Genomic DNA, 16,034 nt, shown 5'->3' with positions numbered 1-16,034 from the left:
AATGTTGTGAATTATAACCTTTGTTCGACATTGGTTTTCTTATTTTTTTAATCACCTTTGAGTCTGCTAAAACACTTTTTCACATTAGCGGACGCCCGCGACTCTTCTAATTCACGTGAAATTAAGTTTTTCATAAATCTTGCGAGTTTTTATTTAATTCTTATTCTTTACAAGTTAGCCTTGACTACAATTTCACCTGATGGTAAGTGATGATGCAAACAATCAACAATTAGGTACGATTATTATCCAAATGGATTATAGACTTGAAAATGTTTAGGTTGGAGGAGAATAATGGAAACGCAGCCTAAATGACGCAATATATGACAAGAATTAAGTTAGTAGGCGTTTCGTCCACCAAGATTTTCTTCCCAGCGGGCTGTCGGGAAATGAAGGGACGCACAAGTATCAACGTTCCAACGTACTAAGAATACTAAATATTTTGGTACAAAAATAATATACGTAAACCCTGTTAATAGGTACCAAATACCAATGTCAGCCTCAATAGCTCAATGGTACGAGCGGTAGGACTCATTATCGAGGGGTGGTGGTTGAATCCCCGCCCCGTTGGTCTATTGTCGTACCCACTCCTAATACAGTCTTTCCCGACTAGTTGGAGGGGAACCGGATTATTGGTCATACTTAAAAGATATGGCCAATATTCTTTAAAAAAATGTCAAGACCAAATGAAAATATGTACCTACTTTAAATAATGTATATGTTTACTGATAGAATTTAGAAAAAAAGGAAATTCTCAAAGCAGTAACAAATCTTTTTTACAAATTCCAAAATCATCATCAACATCATCATCATCATCATCATTATCATCATCGACAACCCATATTCGGCTATGCCATACCTATTACTGCTGAGCGAGTCATCTCTCAGAATATGAGGCGTTAGGCAAATAGTCCATAGATAGCCCATAGATTTTATTCTTTCTAATTTCTTGAAATGCACACAACTGAAAATTTGCCTATGCCCTTCGGAATCGGAGGCAGGAGTCATATCCACTGTTTTATTTTAAATTTAATTCAAAAATAAATAATAATAATTAATCTTCGTCACTAACCACAGTTAGATTAGTTAAATTAGAATTAATTTGGTGAAAGTTTTGTGGTTTCAAGCGCTCCCAAATTGGGTGGTATTATTAAATTGTTGGACGTTATTGCCAGAAAATCAAAATTGATCGGTTGTCATCGTTGACAGTGATTTTAGTTAACCATTTATTTGATCAGTCTTAATAAATAAAAAAAATTACATATTTTGCTATTTTCTACATTTTACTTTCCACATCTTTCATGGATGCTCCAGTTTCGGGGTGAATGTGAACACCTATGTATATAGAGTGTAATTCATATCGGGTCAGCTGGTCTATTCACTATTTTGGTCTTTATTATTACGTCCCAATCATTATTATTATCATTAACATTAACATCTGATAGTGGTCGTTAATAGGCTTATCATTAAAAACCGGCTTAAGCACACCAATCCACAATCGAGTAGCATGGGGGTTCCATCACCTTTAAGGAGACCTTTAAGGGGCCGTGAGCCGTTAAAATAGGCTGATAATGATGAATAAACTATCGCAAAATAACGTCTGCTTTAATATTAAGTTTTATTTGGTTATTTGGTTTTATAAATCCACGAGACGTCTGAAAACTGCGCCTAGCCTAATGTACCTACTACTATTCCAACGCAAACGTTTGACGTCACAATGTTGATGGGCCGAGGTGAGACGTGGGAGGGGTGAACAAAAAGGTCAAATACAAGAAATTGCGATGTGGCCTGATGCTGTAAGGCACTTTGAAACAATATAGCATATTGTTTAGTATGTGAAGTTTAACTACTTGTGCGTATGTTTTCTGGGGTTTAACCTTAACTGCCTCATTGGTCTCGTGCTCAGCTGGTTCAGCTACGGATTCACTTTGCAATTACACGTTGTAGAGTCAACATCTCCTGAGGATGCTCCGGTGTCGGGGTGAAACGTACGTAGAGAGTATTTTGTCGGACCTGGGTGACGTTGTCGCATGGGTTCGTCGGCTTTTCGCGGATGATAGCAAAATAAATAAATCATTATATAATAATGTGGTTCGAATCTCGAGTCAAGTAAACAAAAAAAAAATACAACACTAGGATTTTTCTTAAACAAATTGGCAGCTTTGTGTTGAGAGTTGGCGGTGTAGATAAACCCACGTGCCTCGTAGAGCACGTAAAACTGTCCTGCGATCTTTCACATCGTATCGGTCTGCCGTCCCATCGGACTATGAGAGTGAGGGAATAGAGAGTGCACCTGTGCTTGCACACACATTTGTGCACTTTAATGTGCTGAATCTAGCCTTTGGTTTTTTTGTAGGTAACACCACCAACTTTCCAACTCTGAATTGAGAAGTTTTACTGAAATTTATTTAGAACAAAGAAAACCTTATTTCACAGCTTGACCAAAGATAAGTATCTTTTAGCAGACTCAAAAGTGATTACAAAAATAAGAAAACGAATATCGAACAAAGGTTATGATTCACAACATTTGTCAGGACAACTTAATTAACAAATCAAACTGTAACCAAAATAAGACCCTAGAAAGGCAGAGAATGACCTTGAGTGACGTCACGCACTTGTGAACGATGTGTGTAGGGTTTAAGGTACTTTTGACTGTTAACAAACACTCCCCTCTTTCACTCAAGTTACTCTCCCCGCCTATCCCAAGTAACGCATAAATAATTACACAACAAGAGATGTGGACGGCTCGAACGCCACGAACACACTGAAGCTGTCCGTACCGCAAGTCTTTGCAACGCAGCGATAACATATCTATACATCTCTTATTTATTGCTGACAAATGACGTGATTACTAAAAAGCGTAAATGAGACCCAATGCAAGAAGGATTAGAAAAAAAAACATAAAACATTGTATTTAATGATGTGTGTTACAACTACAAGCATATTTAATAACAAAGGAGCTTCGTGTTACTTCGTTAGGCAAATGTTTTGTGTGAGGCAAATGTTTTGTGTGGATGTTCCAGCCGCTTTCCTCTACATTATTCAGGCGCTTGCTGTGTACCTACGCGTTATATTTAGTTAAATCTTTTGTCACTTTAATTTAACTTCATACTATATCTTTTGAGGAGTATCTCTGCGTGATCGAATCAGAAATGACGAGATCCGCAGTAGAACCAAAGTCACCGACATAGCTCAACGAGTTGCGAAGCTGAAGTAGCAATGAGCGGGGCACATAGTTCGAAGAGCCGATGGACGTTGGGGTCCCAAAGTGCTGGAATGGCGACCCCGCACTAGTAAGCGTAGTGGTCGATCCCCCACCAGGTGGACTGACGACATCAAGCGAGTCGCAGGGCTTCGCTGGATGCAGGTGGTTCAGTATCGTGATGTTTGGAAGTCCCTGCAAAAGGCCTATGTCCTGCAGTGGACGTTCATCGGCTGATATGATGATGATGATGTCTTTTGAACGCTTTTTTAACGTCCGTTTTAAAAACTCTCGTGCGAATGAGGGCTCTTAACATTCAGTTTGTTTAGTTACCTGTATTCCATAGGTCTGGTGCGGCCTGCGGGCGTGGTGTAATTAACAGACACTTCGACGGAGGCCGTCTCGTGAGAAGGTATAGAATGTTCTGGGACTGCCTGCGAACAAAATAACTCCGTTATTATATTCCACATTAATTATGCTGTACAAAAATGTAAAAATATTTTTTTTTTCTAAATAATAACTAATTAGTCACTTGACATGTGACTAATTTAATAGAAATCTAATAGACTACAAGCCCTTGGAAAAAAATAACATGTGAAATGAACCAAGTGAAAAAGCTTAGAAGGCTGCTACCTATATCAGAAAATAACTCTGAGCACTATGCCTCTATTTCGATAATTATTTATTTAAACAAATATTAACTATAATTTTTTGGCGGCATAATTATTAAACTATTAAGAATTATTTTCTGATATAGTAACAGCCTTCTCAGCGTTATTCACGTTGGTTCATTTCACAGGTTAACTTTGTCGATGGGCTTGTAGTCTAAAAGTATGATGTTCTTAATAAAATAAACAATAAAACTGATAGAAAGCATTTGAACTGTACATATATACGAACGGCATCAAAGGGGGTAGAGTATATCAAAGAATTGACCAATAGACCTCCTGGCAACATGCAGAATGTTTTCAGTGAACAAAACCTTTAATACGGTACTCGGTTTATGAAACTCACTACCTCACAGCGCCTACTCTACTGGCTACTACTACCGATACTAAATACGCGGTGGTACGTCTTTGCCAGTAACTGCCAGCCACGGCCTACGCTTACGACCAGACCAAATCCTAGGACATTTTGGAAGAAGATTATGTTATATTGCGTTCCAAAAATGTCACATCTCTGAACAAAACTACAAGAAGCTTTCGACATATTATGGGGATGGCTGAGCGAGTTCCCAATTAGCTTCAGCTGACGCATTTTTTTTGTAACGGCACATGCCATATTTTACTCATAAAATAGAAGGACGTTATTTATTCATTTATTTAAGATTTTTTCAGAGCTGTGCCAATATTGGGTCATACCCAATATTGGCACAGCTCTGAAAAAATCTAAATAAAAGAAGCATTTGACATATTCGTATGGGGAAGGTAGAGCAAGTTACCCAATTAACTTCAGCTGACGCGTTTAATCAGCCATTGACGGTCAATTATTCTCACGGTTTCTGGAGCACAAACGTTTCATAAGTCGAGCCTTCATGCACGCAGTGACCAATACACGATCAGTTATAGTCGCGGGTGCTGCAGAAACGTGAGAATAATTGATCGTCAATGGCGTGCATTTTATTTGTACGGCACAAAACCCTTGCCATATTTAACTCGTAAATATTCATTTATAGATGTGTCATATTGTGTCCCAAAAATGTCACATATCTGAACGAATCAAAATAAAAGTAGCATTCGATGCATGGGACAGTAGAGTGAGTTCCTAATTAACTTGAGTTGAAAGCGTCCGTGAATAATTAACCGCCTCCGGACCCCGGGATCCTCGTCGTCAAATGCCACGCTTCGTTTCACCTTACATGGTCCTCCTTTGTATCGGCATCATATTATATTTTTGTTTTGTTACTTCTTAGGACCTAGTTTCGCTTATTTCCCTAGGGAATATGGTTTTGACGACCTTTTTGTTGAGATGTGGCGGTATTTGTCGGAACCGTCGGAATAGTTAAGCATTCATTCAAACGCTTTGCTTCAAGCATCACTTTGAGATAAAACTAAACAGTGAAAGGTGGGATATTTTTTTTTATAGATCTACAAAGATTAAAGCCTCAATAGCTCAACGGTAAGAGCGATCAGACTCAATCAAAATTTAAAAAATTCAAAATTCAAAATTCATTTATTTCAAGTAGGCTCAGTTTACAAGCACTTTTGATATGTCAGTTGACTATTTGTAAACATTCTACCACCGGTTCGGAAGGCTAAAATTGTGAAATTGAAATTGCGGGTGAAACCGCAGGGCGACGGCTAGTGAAATTATGAATGAAGGTTTCAAAAAATACATACTTTGAATATATTAAGTAAGAAAGAGGATTTGTTACGCAAACGAAACGTTTTCAGAGGTTTACGCAGATGGAAAATATATGAAAGCCCGCCCCGCAAATGCAGTAAAACAGTTTCATGGAAATCAGCGTGAATTTAGTGTTTAGGGGTGAATACATTCGCCGCTCCGGGTCGGTCTGTGTAGGTTGAAATTAAATTAATATTTGATTTGGTTTAATATCACTAAATGGACTGTTAATGTTGTTTTAAATATTTCTGAATCAAATGAAAATTCGGGTAACTTTATGGTCTACTTAATTAATTAGATGAGTGGTCTGTTAATTATGATAGTATGCTCATTTGGATACTAATTAGGCTGTGGTGGGCTCAGAATTCAGATTATGAAGTCCTGGGTTCAAATCCTATCATAATATTCTTTCTATAATATATAAATGCGAAATTTCATTCATCACGAATTCTCGAAAACCGCTTGACGTACAAAGGTGTAATTTGGCAGGGAGGTAGTTAATGGTTATGCAATCGATTCCCAAAGTCCAGGTGGACTCCAGGGGTCTACAGAAGAACCTCTGGTTTATACCTATGCTTAAAAGTAGTTGTCATTAAATAGTCCATACGGTAAACCATATATTAGGTACTTTGAATCTGGAATGAAGTCCTTAATGTACGTGTTAAACTTTGTAATTTGCTTAAATTTACTACCCCTAAGCATGAAAATTCGTTAAATATCGTAATTTATTCCACACAGTTGGTAATTAATTATATTTGGCTAAATTTTGGGCCAAATGTTAGACTAATTAACACTGACGTCGTGACAGGATCCTACTAAAATGTTTACTTATTTTTAGTAAAAAGGAAGTAGTTATTATATTTATAACTATATGACCTGAAATATATATTATTTTCTACGTGTGTGACGGGGACGTAGCGTACTTTGCTGGGGCCCTATATATAAAATTAGTTGGAGGGCCCAAATGAAGGGTAAAGTTTTCACACAAAAGAAACAAAAAAGCTCGCATAAAATAAATATGACAGTGACTTAACCTATTATAATAATAATAATTCTTTTTTAAGGATAAAAATCCACAGTTGTATAAAACCCAAAAAAAAAAGTATAAAGTCGTAAAGTAAATTCAATTATACTAAAATATCAAAATGACAGGATATAAGAATTATAACAATAAAAATAAAATAAAATAATTCGTAACAAAATTGCAAACTTAAAAAACTTTGTAGAAAAATTAGGTAGAATGTTTCCTAACTTTTAAGGCGTTTATTAAGGTTCATTGGTGCACTCTTAACCCGAGAAAAAAACGTTTTTATTCATTTTGTAATTTCTGAAGTGCTCTGCAGTTTTTTGATTTTTTCCCCGCGAAGCACCAGATTTAGTGAGCTTGTAGAGTACATTTTACTATTTTTTGCTATCACACATAAGGGCCCCCTGTAGTCGGGGGGCCCCGTATCATTGATGAGTGAGTGAAGACTGCCAATTCGCATTGAGGCAGCGTGGCGGGCTATTAGCCTAACCCCTCTCATTCTGAGAGGAGACTCGTGCTCTACAGTGAACGTGATATGGGATATTAATGATGATGATGATATAACTAAGTGTATACTTGATGATCAACTAGTACATTATTAACGTACGCCCGGGACTTCGTCCGCCCTATGATCTATATCTGGCCCTGCCGCAAAATCCTCTTTTAGCAGACGGATGTTCTACTAACTATAAACTACCTCCCTGCCTTTTTATGTATTTACGTCAAGCTGTTTTCGAGATTTCATGATGAAATTCGTCTGTCTGTTTGTCCGGGCTCTGGAACGGTTGAACAGATCAACGACGAACAGATCTAGAGGTGCAACATTTAAGCTGAATGAGTAAATTTCATGCGAATAAAGAAGCGCGCCTCCGTTAGTAAGCAATATAACTGCTACCTTATTCGTAAAAGCAATAAATGAAAATTCGGAAATCGAATGTCGAATTCCAAAAAAGTAAACAATTTTTTTTAAAATAAAATCGGTTCAAAAGATATCAAATTCAATTTTGTGTCGTAAAAACTGAAACAATAAACGAAATAGAGCCGCATTTTCGAATACATTTTTTCCATAAATCCCGGCTTTTAGATTAAGCTTGCAAAACATTAACAGATATTTCGGACAATAGTATGGAACATGCAAAAAAGAATTGCCTACCGTCAGACATTTGAGTTTTTTCATTAAGGTAACTCATATTTTTTGTACCTTATATTATAACTAGCCGACGCCCGCGACTTCGTCCGCGTGAATCTCGATGTAAACTTTCAACTACCCCTATCCTACCCCTAGCCTAGCCCTAGCCTACCCCTACCCTACTCCTACCTACCCCTACCCTACTTTTCTGGTTGGTTTTTTACACCTTGTGTCCGAAAAATCTAAATATCTTACGGAACCCTATTTTTTTCCAAAATAAAATTTAGCCTATGTTACTTGTGGATAATGTAGCTTTCGAATGGTGAAAGAATTTTTAAAATCGGTCCAGTAATTTTTGAGCCTATTCATTTTACAAACAAACAAACATACAAACAAAGTTTTCCTCTTTATAATATTAGTATAGAAGTATAGATAATTAAAACCCATTATCATATAGGAACATACATACGAGTATGTACTATTAACGAAGCTTACCAGTTTCGCATGGGTTCCTATGTCTAGCAATAAGATACTAACTGAGTTTTTTTTTCTTCTCGAATTCTCAGCCCGGAGTTGGGAAGTTGGTGGTGTTACACCCATACCTCTTAGAGCACGTCAAGTCGTCGGTCATTATTATTTTTCATTTATTTATTTCTCCTTTAAATTTTTAACAATGTTATAAGTACATACAAAATATACAAAACACTATTAAAAACTGTCCTGCTGCGGGACATTTGACTGCCCAAGTAACTGGTGGTCAGAGCTACAGACTGAGGAACCTCCTCACAATACGCGCCGTCTCAAGAATCACTGCCTTCTGTATCCGACTCTTGATCCAACATTTGAGCGAAAGCTTCATAAGGTGTTGGTCGAAGCTTTTCACTATAAGACCATTGACTGAAACAACTATCGGAACAATAATAGTTGACTCAACATTGGAGGTAATCTCGTGAGCAAGGTCCAAGTATTTTGATACTTTATCCTTTTTAGACTTGACTTAGACGATCAGCCAAGCTATCCAGCGCAGAAATGCAGCCAGTATTCTTGCCACCATTCCACGTGGACATGATTTGTATAGTTATTAGGATAAGTCAGCTTAAGTTCCTTATTGTATTATTTATTAAGTATTGTATTATTTCTCACTAAAAAAATCATTATTGAAATGGCTATAATAAAATGTAAGATCGCGGGGTTATCAAATTTTTAACAAAAATATGTCGCTAACATCACCCGTATGTAACTTAAGAATAAAAAAATCTATACAAAATAGCTCTTAAAAGTTAAACTTTGCGGTAGACACCTGGATACTTGGATACAAAAGGGTGCCGCTACATATTTTATGAGTGGGTTCATAAAAAATTAACTTTCAGGTGTTGAAAATTATAATCATCACCTTTGCGAGAATAACACGTTATTGCGAAGTGAAAATTGTAAACGAAGCAGCTTTTATATTTAAAAATCTCAGTATTAATGGATATATGATAATAATTGTAACATATGTAATAGACAATAGAGTAAAATGAAGTCATCCCACCAATGCAATAAGCTTGCAATCAAGTGCGATTATTACTTACAGTACGTAAGTACAGGCATGCTAAAATTCATTGTCTATATTTAGTAATGGAGAAGGTTTTCAATTTTACATTTCGTAAAATTTGTACATACAACTTTTGAACACCAATGTTTACAGTGCCAGGGTGCCGATGATGCATTTTTTTTATTCTTTACAAGTTAGCCCTTGACTACAATCTCACCTAATGGTAAGTGTTATTGCAATCTAAGATGGCAGCGGGCTAACTTGTCAGGAGGAGGATGAATATTGGAAATCCACAACCCTTTCAGTTTCTACACTATATTGTACCGGAAAGCTAAATCTGGCGGTGGTGGCCATATTTAAAAAAACCTTAATCGGCTCAGCCGGGGATCGAATCCAGGATTTCCGTCGTGTAAATCCACCGTGCATACCACTGTGCCACGGAGGCCGTTAAACTGTTTTAAAAGTTGCAAGTACCTGCAAGCCAATTCACTAACTGTGTCGTATGTTGACATATACGAAATTTACCGACTAGCCACTGTTAGTAGTTCTTGAGTCACGTGTTTTTGAATTCTTAAAATTAAGATTATAAGTAAAAAATGTTATTCCGTGTCTACTGACAACCCTCGTGGATACCATAGAGTAGATAGATGACATTGCCCAAAGATTGTCATTTTTGCAATTTGCTTTACGGAATACGAAAACTGCGATTGTTTTTCATTAGATGGACCTGCAATGCATAGCTTTAAGCAATGTGTTAAAATATATTTACTTAGTCGAGGTTACTACATTGCATGGATGAGTTCCTTAATGATAAAGATGCTTGGAGGCCGTTGGATCAGCTTCCACCTTCACACAGGAAGTAAAACTGAAATTGTAATGTGGTCATCAATTGTAAATTATAAAATTGTATGATTTTTTTAAAAGAGCAACTGTTTCTTGCCAGTTTTTTCTCAGCAGAACCTGTGTTCTGAACCGGTGGTAGGATCTTTACAACTAGTCAACTGACGTTTCAAAAGTGCTTGTAAACTGAGCCTAATAGGAAATAAATGAATTTTGAATTTGATGATTATATTATGTAGTTAATATACGTCAAAGTTAGTGAACCGGCTGAACTAATAACGCAAATTGATCGCTTGTAACAAATTCCGACTCACCATAATCATCAAATCGCTGTGCAGTCTAGACGTAGACGTTATAAACACATCGGCATCTGTTTGCTTCCACCGGAGCAGACTGCCGGCCGCTATCGCCTCCCCTTCCCACCCGAAATGGTCCCCTTCTTTTATGTCAATCACGTTGCTGTCAACCTCAATGATCTGTAGATTCTGTGGTACGTTTGGGTCGTATTTCAAATAGTTGTCCTGTCTGTGGTCCAGTTCGAAGCGTTTTGAGTGTTTGATCAGCTCGAGGATGGGTCGGTCGCGGCGACGCTCTCGTATTGCGATGTTCAGTGCTACTGGTGTCGCGATGTGGACGGACAGTTGGTTCGCTTCGTGAGGGATGACGGTGAGTCGGGTCCAACCTGGTGGAAACGTTTTACGCATTATTATTGACTAGTTGAAGCTCCTCGGTTTCACCAGTGTCATTCCCGTTCCCGTAAGAATACGGGTATAAAATATGGCTTATGACACTCACAACGTAGCGTTCTAGTGGTAAAAGAATTTAAAAAATCGGTTCTTTAGTTAGAGATTACTTATATACCCCCTACAACACCACAAACTTTACGTTGTTACAAATGCTATAAGTAAAATCTCAAATTATGAATAAATTTATAGAATTAGACCAGTTATATTATAAGTATAGATATAGATAAGCTTGTATTTAAAAGATTAACAATTTACAAGTTAAAAATATACTTTTGCTGATAAATATTTTATTGCTGGAAATAACTTAAGTCCTACCTACACCTCAGGTCAAGAAAGAAAGCTTATAAATGCTAATAAGTTTATTAATAGAAAAAATAATCTTTTAGAGAAATGAGTTTGTGAGAGAAAAGAGAAAATAAGAAAAAAGTTACAAGGTAACTTTTTTAATAGGTTCATGTTTATCTTTTAGTTAACGCCCCACTAGTGGACGCCCCCGACAACGTCTGCGTGAAACTCGGTAAAAATACCGATACCCTACCCCTACCCTACCCTACCCCTACCCTACCCCTACCCTACCCTACCCCTACCCCAAATGTCGTGAGGATGTAGCCTTACTTACTTGGAAGTGTGGATTTTACCTTTTCCAAGTTGTCGTGTGTAGAGATGCGTGTTGTTGTTACAGTAGCCGTCTGGACACCAGTTGCACGCCGGGTCGGTGCCGTTGCACTGGCCTTGCACACATGTGCCCTGGGATTCATACGTGTTATTAGTTCAATTCACAATTCAAAAACCACAGATGAAGAATATTAGGCAAATAAAGCGCACAGAACACAACCGTGTTTTTTCTATTGATCGTACCGTGATGAAAAGCAACCTGCCCAGAAGTATTAAGAATAATTGTACCAAGTTTCGTAAAAATCCGTCGAGTAGTTTTTGTTTCTATAACGAACATACAGACAGACAAACAATTTACTGGTTGCATTTTTGGCATCAGTATCGATCACTAATCACCCCTTGATAGTTATTTTGGAAATATATTTCATGTACAGAATTGACCTCTCTACAAATTTATTACAAGTATAGATAAAGAAGAGATGGGGGGAACGACTCCATCGTCGACTTAAGGGTCTCCTTTGAGACTCGGACCTCGGCTGAGGGCCGTTCGGAAAGGGTATTTTTGTGTGAGTGTAGCAGCAAAGACGCCCCTGTGATCGAAGAGGAGTCTAGAGTCATGCTCGTAGTGCTAACTTGACCACCGCCAGATTATCATGATAATAACTGGTATCAGCTTAACGCGATCTTTGAGGCACGGGGTTGTAACACCTCTAATTTAACAACTTCGGGCTACTGAAAATTTCTTGGAAGAAAGAAGAGCTCAATATTTTTAAGCTCAATTAAGTACTGACAAAGCAGGATCCGGAACCAACGCGGCAGTTCATTTAACTAACTGCTAATAATTATGAAGTCCACTTTACATTAACTGTCCTTTATAACATCAATGCGATAGGTAAAGGCCTTTTCATGAAAGAAGTCTCCGCGGCGCTAATGTCTTAATGGCGCTGATTGTCATTTGGTAGTGGCGGTCTTATTGTCATTTGTGTAAGGCGCTAAATTTTAGTTCAGGTTTTATTTGCGGGACTTCTTTCATGTAAAGGACTCTACTGTGTTGACCGACGCGTCAGCCGTAGCATAGGGGTTGAACTACATAATAAGCGTGTAATGTTTATTCTACCCTTCAACCAGAAATAATGTTGGAATCCATCCGCGCGAGCTCCACAAAGGACCCTTCGACTCTTAAAATAAATAGTTCTTTTTTTAAATAGCCTTTGTCTGAGCCAATTCAATTACTTTCCATGATAACAAAGGATCTGTAACCCGAAAAGGAAAAAAAAATAACTTAGTTAATCTTCTGGAAGTTTCACATTAATATAATAGCTTCATGATAACCATATTTTTTCGTTTGATTATAAGCCTTGGTTTTATTTATCAATCGAATTAAAAGCGTGCTTGGCAACTTCGTAACACTCCCAAAGTTCCGCGGGCGGGGGGCGTGTAGCTATGAATGAAAAACCCATGACTGATGCACGTCAGTTCCCCGTACGCACGATTTTACACCCGCGCAGTATTTCCCACTGTCGCCCGCATATCATGGGCGTGTTACCAAAGATCTTGCCAGACTTATAGTCAACAATGTAGGTATATAGACTGCCTCGGTGCTCCAGTGGCTACGGGATTGGTAGTACTGATTGGTTACTACAGCCTACAGTCAATATTATTTTATAATTTTACAACTAACATACCTACTAATATTATAAACATGAACGCTTGTATGGGTATTTTGATACTCTTTCTTGTTTGGATCTCTCTCTTTTAGTTTGGGTGTTTGTTACTCTTTAACTATGCAAGTTCTTAATCGATTTAGCTGAAATGAAGTTAAATTTTACTCTGGATTAACACATGCGATACTTTTCATCTCGGAAAAATCCGTTATTTTGATAACAATTGTGGTTCCAAAGCCTAAATATTTTACTCTAAGTCCGTAGAGCAGTGGGAAAGTTCAAAGTTCAAATCCTCTCTTTTATTTTATTTCCTTTTTGGTTTTTTCGTAGTCGGGTAAAAGACTATACCTGGTAGCAGAGATCGAAGGGTCGCTCGTAACTGCAGGAGGTTCCGTCGGGTAGGGGTCCGAAGCTGGCAGGCTCCCCGCCAGCGTAGTCCACGCACCATATTTCACAATGTTTCGATTCTGTTGAGAAAATTACTCTTATATAATCTAAAGAAATAAAAAAGCCATTCAACAAATGGCGGTATATCTATTTCCAATAGCTAGATTCATTCATTTAGCATAGATTCAGATCACTGGCGCGAGAAATCTGGTTCTGCGCTTGCCAACCCCACCAGGTGGACTTACGACATCAAGCGAGTCGCAGGGATTCGCTGGATCGCTGGATGCAGGCGGCTCTGGATTGCGATGTTTGGAAGTCCCTACAAAAGGCCTATGTCCTGCAGTGGATCTCCATCGGCTGATGATGTTGATGATAAATTAAAGAAAAGCTATGTGGTTTTTTTTTTATATTTTACAAGTTAGCCCTTGACTACAATCTCACCTGATGGTAAGTGATGATGCAGTCTAAGATGGAAGCGGACTAACTTGTTAGGAGGAGGATGAAATTCCACACCCCTTTCGATTTCTACACGGCATCGTACCGGAACGCTAAATCGCTTGGCGGTACGTCTTTGGTAGGGTGGTAACTAGCCACGGCCGAAGCCTCCCACCAGCCAAACCTGAACAAATTAAGAAAATCTCAATCTGCCCAGCCGGGGATCGAACCCAGGACCTCCGTTTTGTAAATCCACCGCGCATACCACTGCGCCACGGAGGCCGTCGGCCGCCGTTGTTACGCAGTAAAATAATTTAGTCTTACTGCAGCGAGGAGGGAGGCCAGGTCCTCTAGAGGGTCGTCAAAATAGACTGTTATCGATGATGATGATAACAGTAATTATGTCATACTATAATATTCCAGCATGAAGGTTGCATGTAGGTAAATTTGCTATTCCAGCATGGAGGTTGGTGCAGACCCACGAGTCACCACTAGTTCGCACGTTGGCATTGCTAAGCGGGTTATTAGACTGGGATCCGGGCTTAGATTTGTTTTTCTCCTTGCTGAATTTCATAAAAGGTTTAGCAGATATGTTCAAGTAATGCAGGATTAATAGATAGAATTATAGATACATAGAACACGAGAATTATATAAACGCATTAGGTTTACCCTTTAATGTTTATATATTATGTAATGAATGAATGAATGAATGAATTAATGAATGAATGAATGAATGAATGAATGAATCGATGAATGAATAAATATACCTTCAGGATGTAGGTAGGGGATGAGATGGCTGGCCTGCCTGTAGCATACATCAGCTCGCATGTCCCTGATAGTGGCGCACGCGCGGCCCGACCAACACGTGGCTACCTGCGACCCGGCGCCTTCGCAACTATCTGACGATGAACTGAGGAAGGAAATGGTTAATTTAAGGGATAATTAGACAAATGTCAAGTTCCATTTGAATACATTTAGTAGTTTCAGCGTAATGCCCGATCAACAAAAAGACGGACAGAGTAAAATTAAATGTAAAATATTTTTTACTACATTATCGATTATATGTATACCACGAACAAAGATTTGCAAAATATCTTCAACTAGCGGACGCCCGCAACTTCGTCCGTGGAATTCAGTTTTTCTCAAATCCCGCGGGAACCATGGATTTTCCGGGATGAAAAGTAGCCTATGTGTTAATCCAGAGTAAAATCTATTTCCATTCCAAATTCAAAATCCAAAATCGCTTCAGTAGCCGCAGCGTAAAAGAGGAACAAACATACTTACACACTTTAAGTAAGAAGTAAGAAGTACAGAATTAAGCCTCATTCACACGAGAGTTAAAAAAGCGATGCGTTTAAACCTAGCGTAAAATATACTTGGGAAAGCATTTGTTGTATTCGAACGCTTTTTTACCGTCCGTTAAAAAAACTCTCGTGCGAATGAGGGAATCTTATAATAAGTATAGATTACCCTTTATGCCGGCAGCGTCGTATCCGCGAACGTAGTCCATAACCGCAGTCAGCGTTACATTTGCTCCAAGCACTCCACTCTCCCCACACTGGCTTAGATGGTGTTTCTTTCTTCCCTTTATTGTCCACCACGTGGCCTGGCATGGGTTCACAAATGCGGTCGACGCACCACTGAAACAATGCAGCAAGGAATAAATAAATTAAATTAAACATAAAGCGGGTTGCACAGAGCCGCTGGATGCTGGTGGCTCGAAACCGTTGTGCTAGAAAACCTCATTCGGCCCTGCCGGGAATCGAACCCAGGACCTCCGTCTTGTAAATCCATTACGCATACCACTGCGCCACGGCCGTCAGAATCGTACGAATGGTAGCATGCATAAATCCGGATTTACATTTGTCTGACGTGTCGTGTTGTGACGGAACAGAACAGAATCGGTATCGTACCGACAAATATAAATATAAAAAATAGACAAATATAAATCCGGCTTAATTCTGCCGTCTAATTAATCTTTATCTGTTTGTTTTTTTAAGGTAATAAAAAACCTTAAGATGATGTGATTTTATTACATTTCGTAGATGTGGATGTTATGTGTGTTTAGGATGTTTATTAATTTGGTTTAAAACACATCTCATTCAATAACCA

General features: G+C 38.4%; 1 protein-coding gene across 2 annotated transcripts in view; it reads right to left on the bottom strand.

Moving 5' to 3' along the window:
- Positions 1–16,034, bottom strand: part of LOC112052849 (A disintegrin and metalloproteinase with thrombospondin motifs 3) — a 72,243-nt gene that overhangs the window by 9,859 nt on the left and 46,350 nt on the right. For both annotated transcript variants that reach the window (XM_052884776.1, XM_024092078.2), the window contains exons 8-13: positions 15,393–15,562; positions 14,690–14,832; positions 13,449–13,567; positions 11,460–11,568; positions 10,390–10,757; positions 3,533–3,633 (exon numbers count right to left, since the gene is read on the bottom strand). In XM_052884776.1, coding sequence (XP_052740736.1) covers positions 3,533–3,633; positions 10,390–10,757; positions 11,460–11,568; positions 13,449–13,567; positions 14,690–14,832; positions 15,393–15,562 — 1,010 coding nt within the window. The remainder of the gene's footprint in view (positions 1–3,532; positions 3,634–10,389; positions 10,758–11,459; positions 11,569–13,448; positions 13,568–14,689; positions 14,833–15,392; positions 15,563–16,034) is intronic.

The sequence above is a fragment of the Bicyclus anynana genome, chromosome 12 (assembly GCF_947172395.1).
Source record: "Bicyclus anynana chromosome 12, ilBicAnyn1.1, whole genome shotgun sequence".
In the NCBI taxonomy this organism is placed as follows: Eukaryota; Metazoa; Arthropoda; class Insecta; order Lepidoptera; family Nymphalidae; genus Bicyclus; species Bicyclus anynana.
Note: the sequence above shows the minus strand (reverse complement) of the source record. Positions and strands in the feature narration are given on the sequence as shown.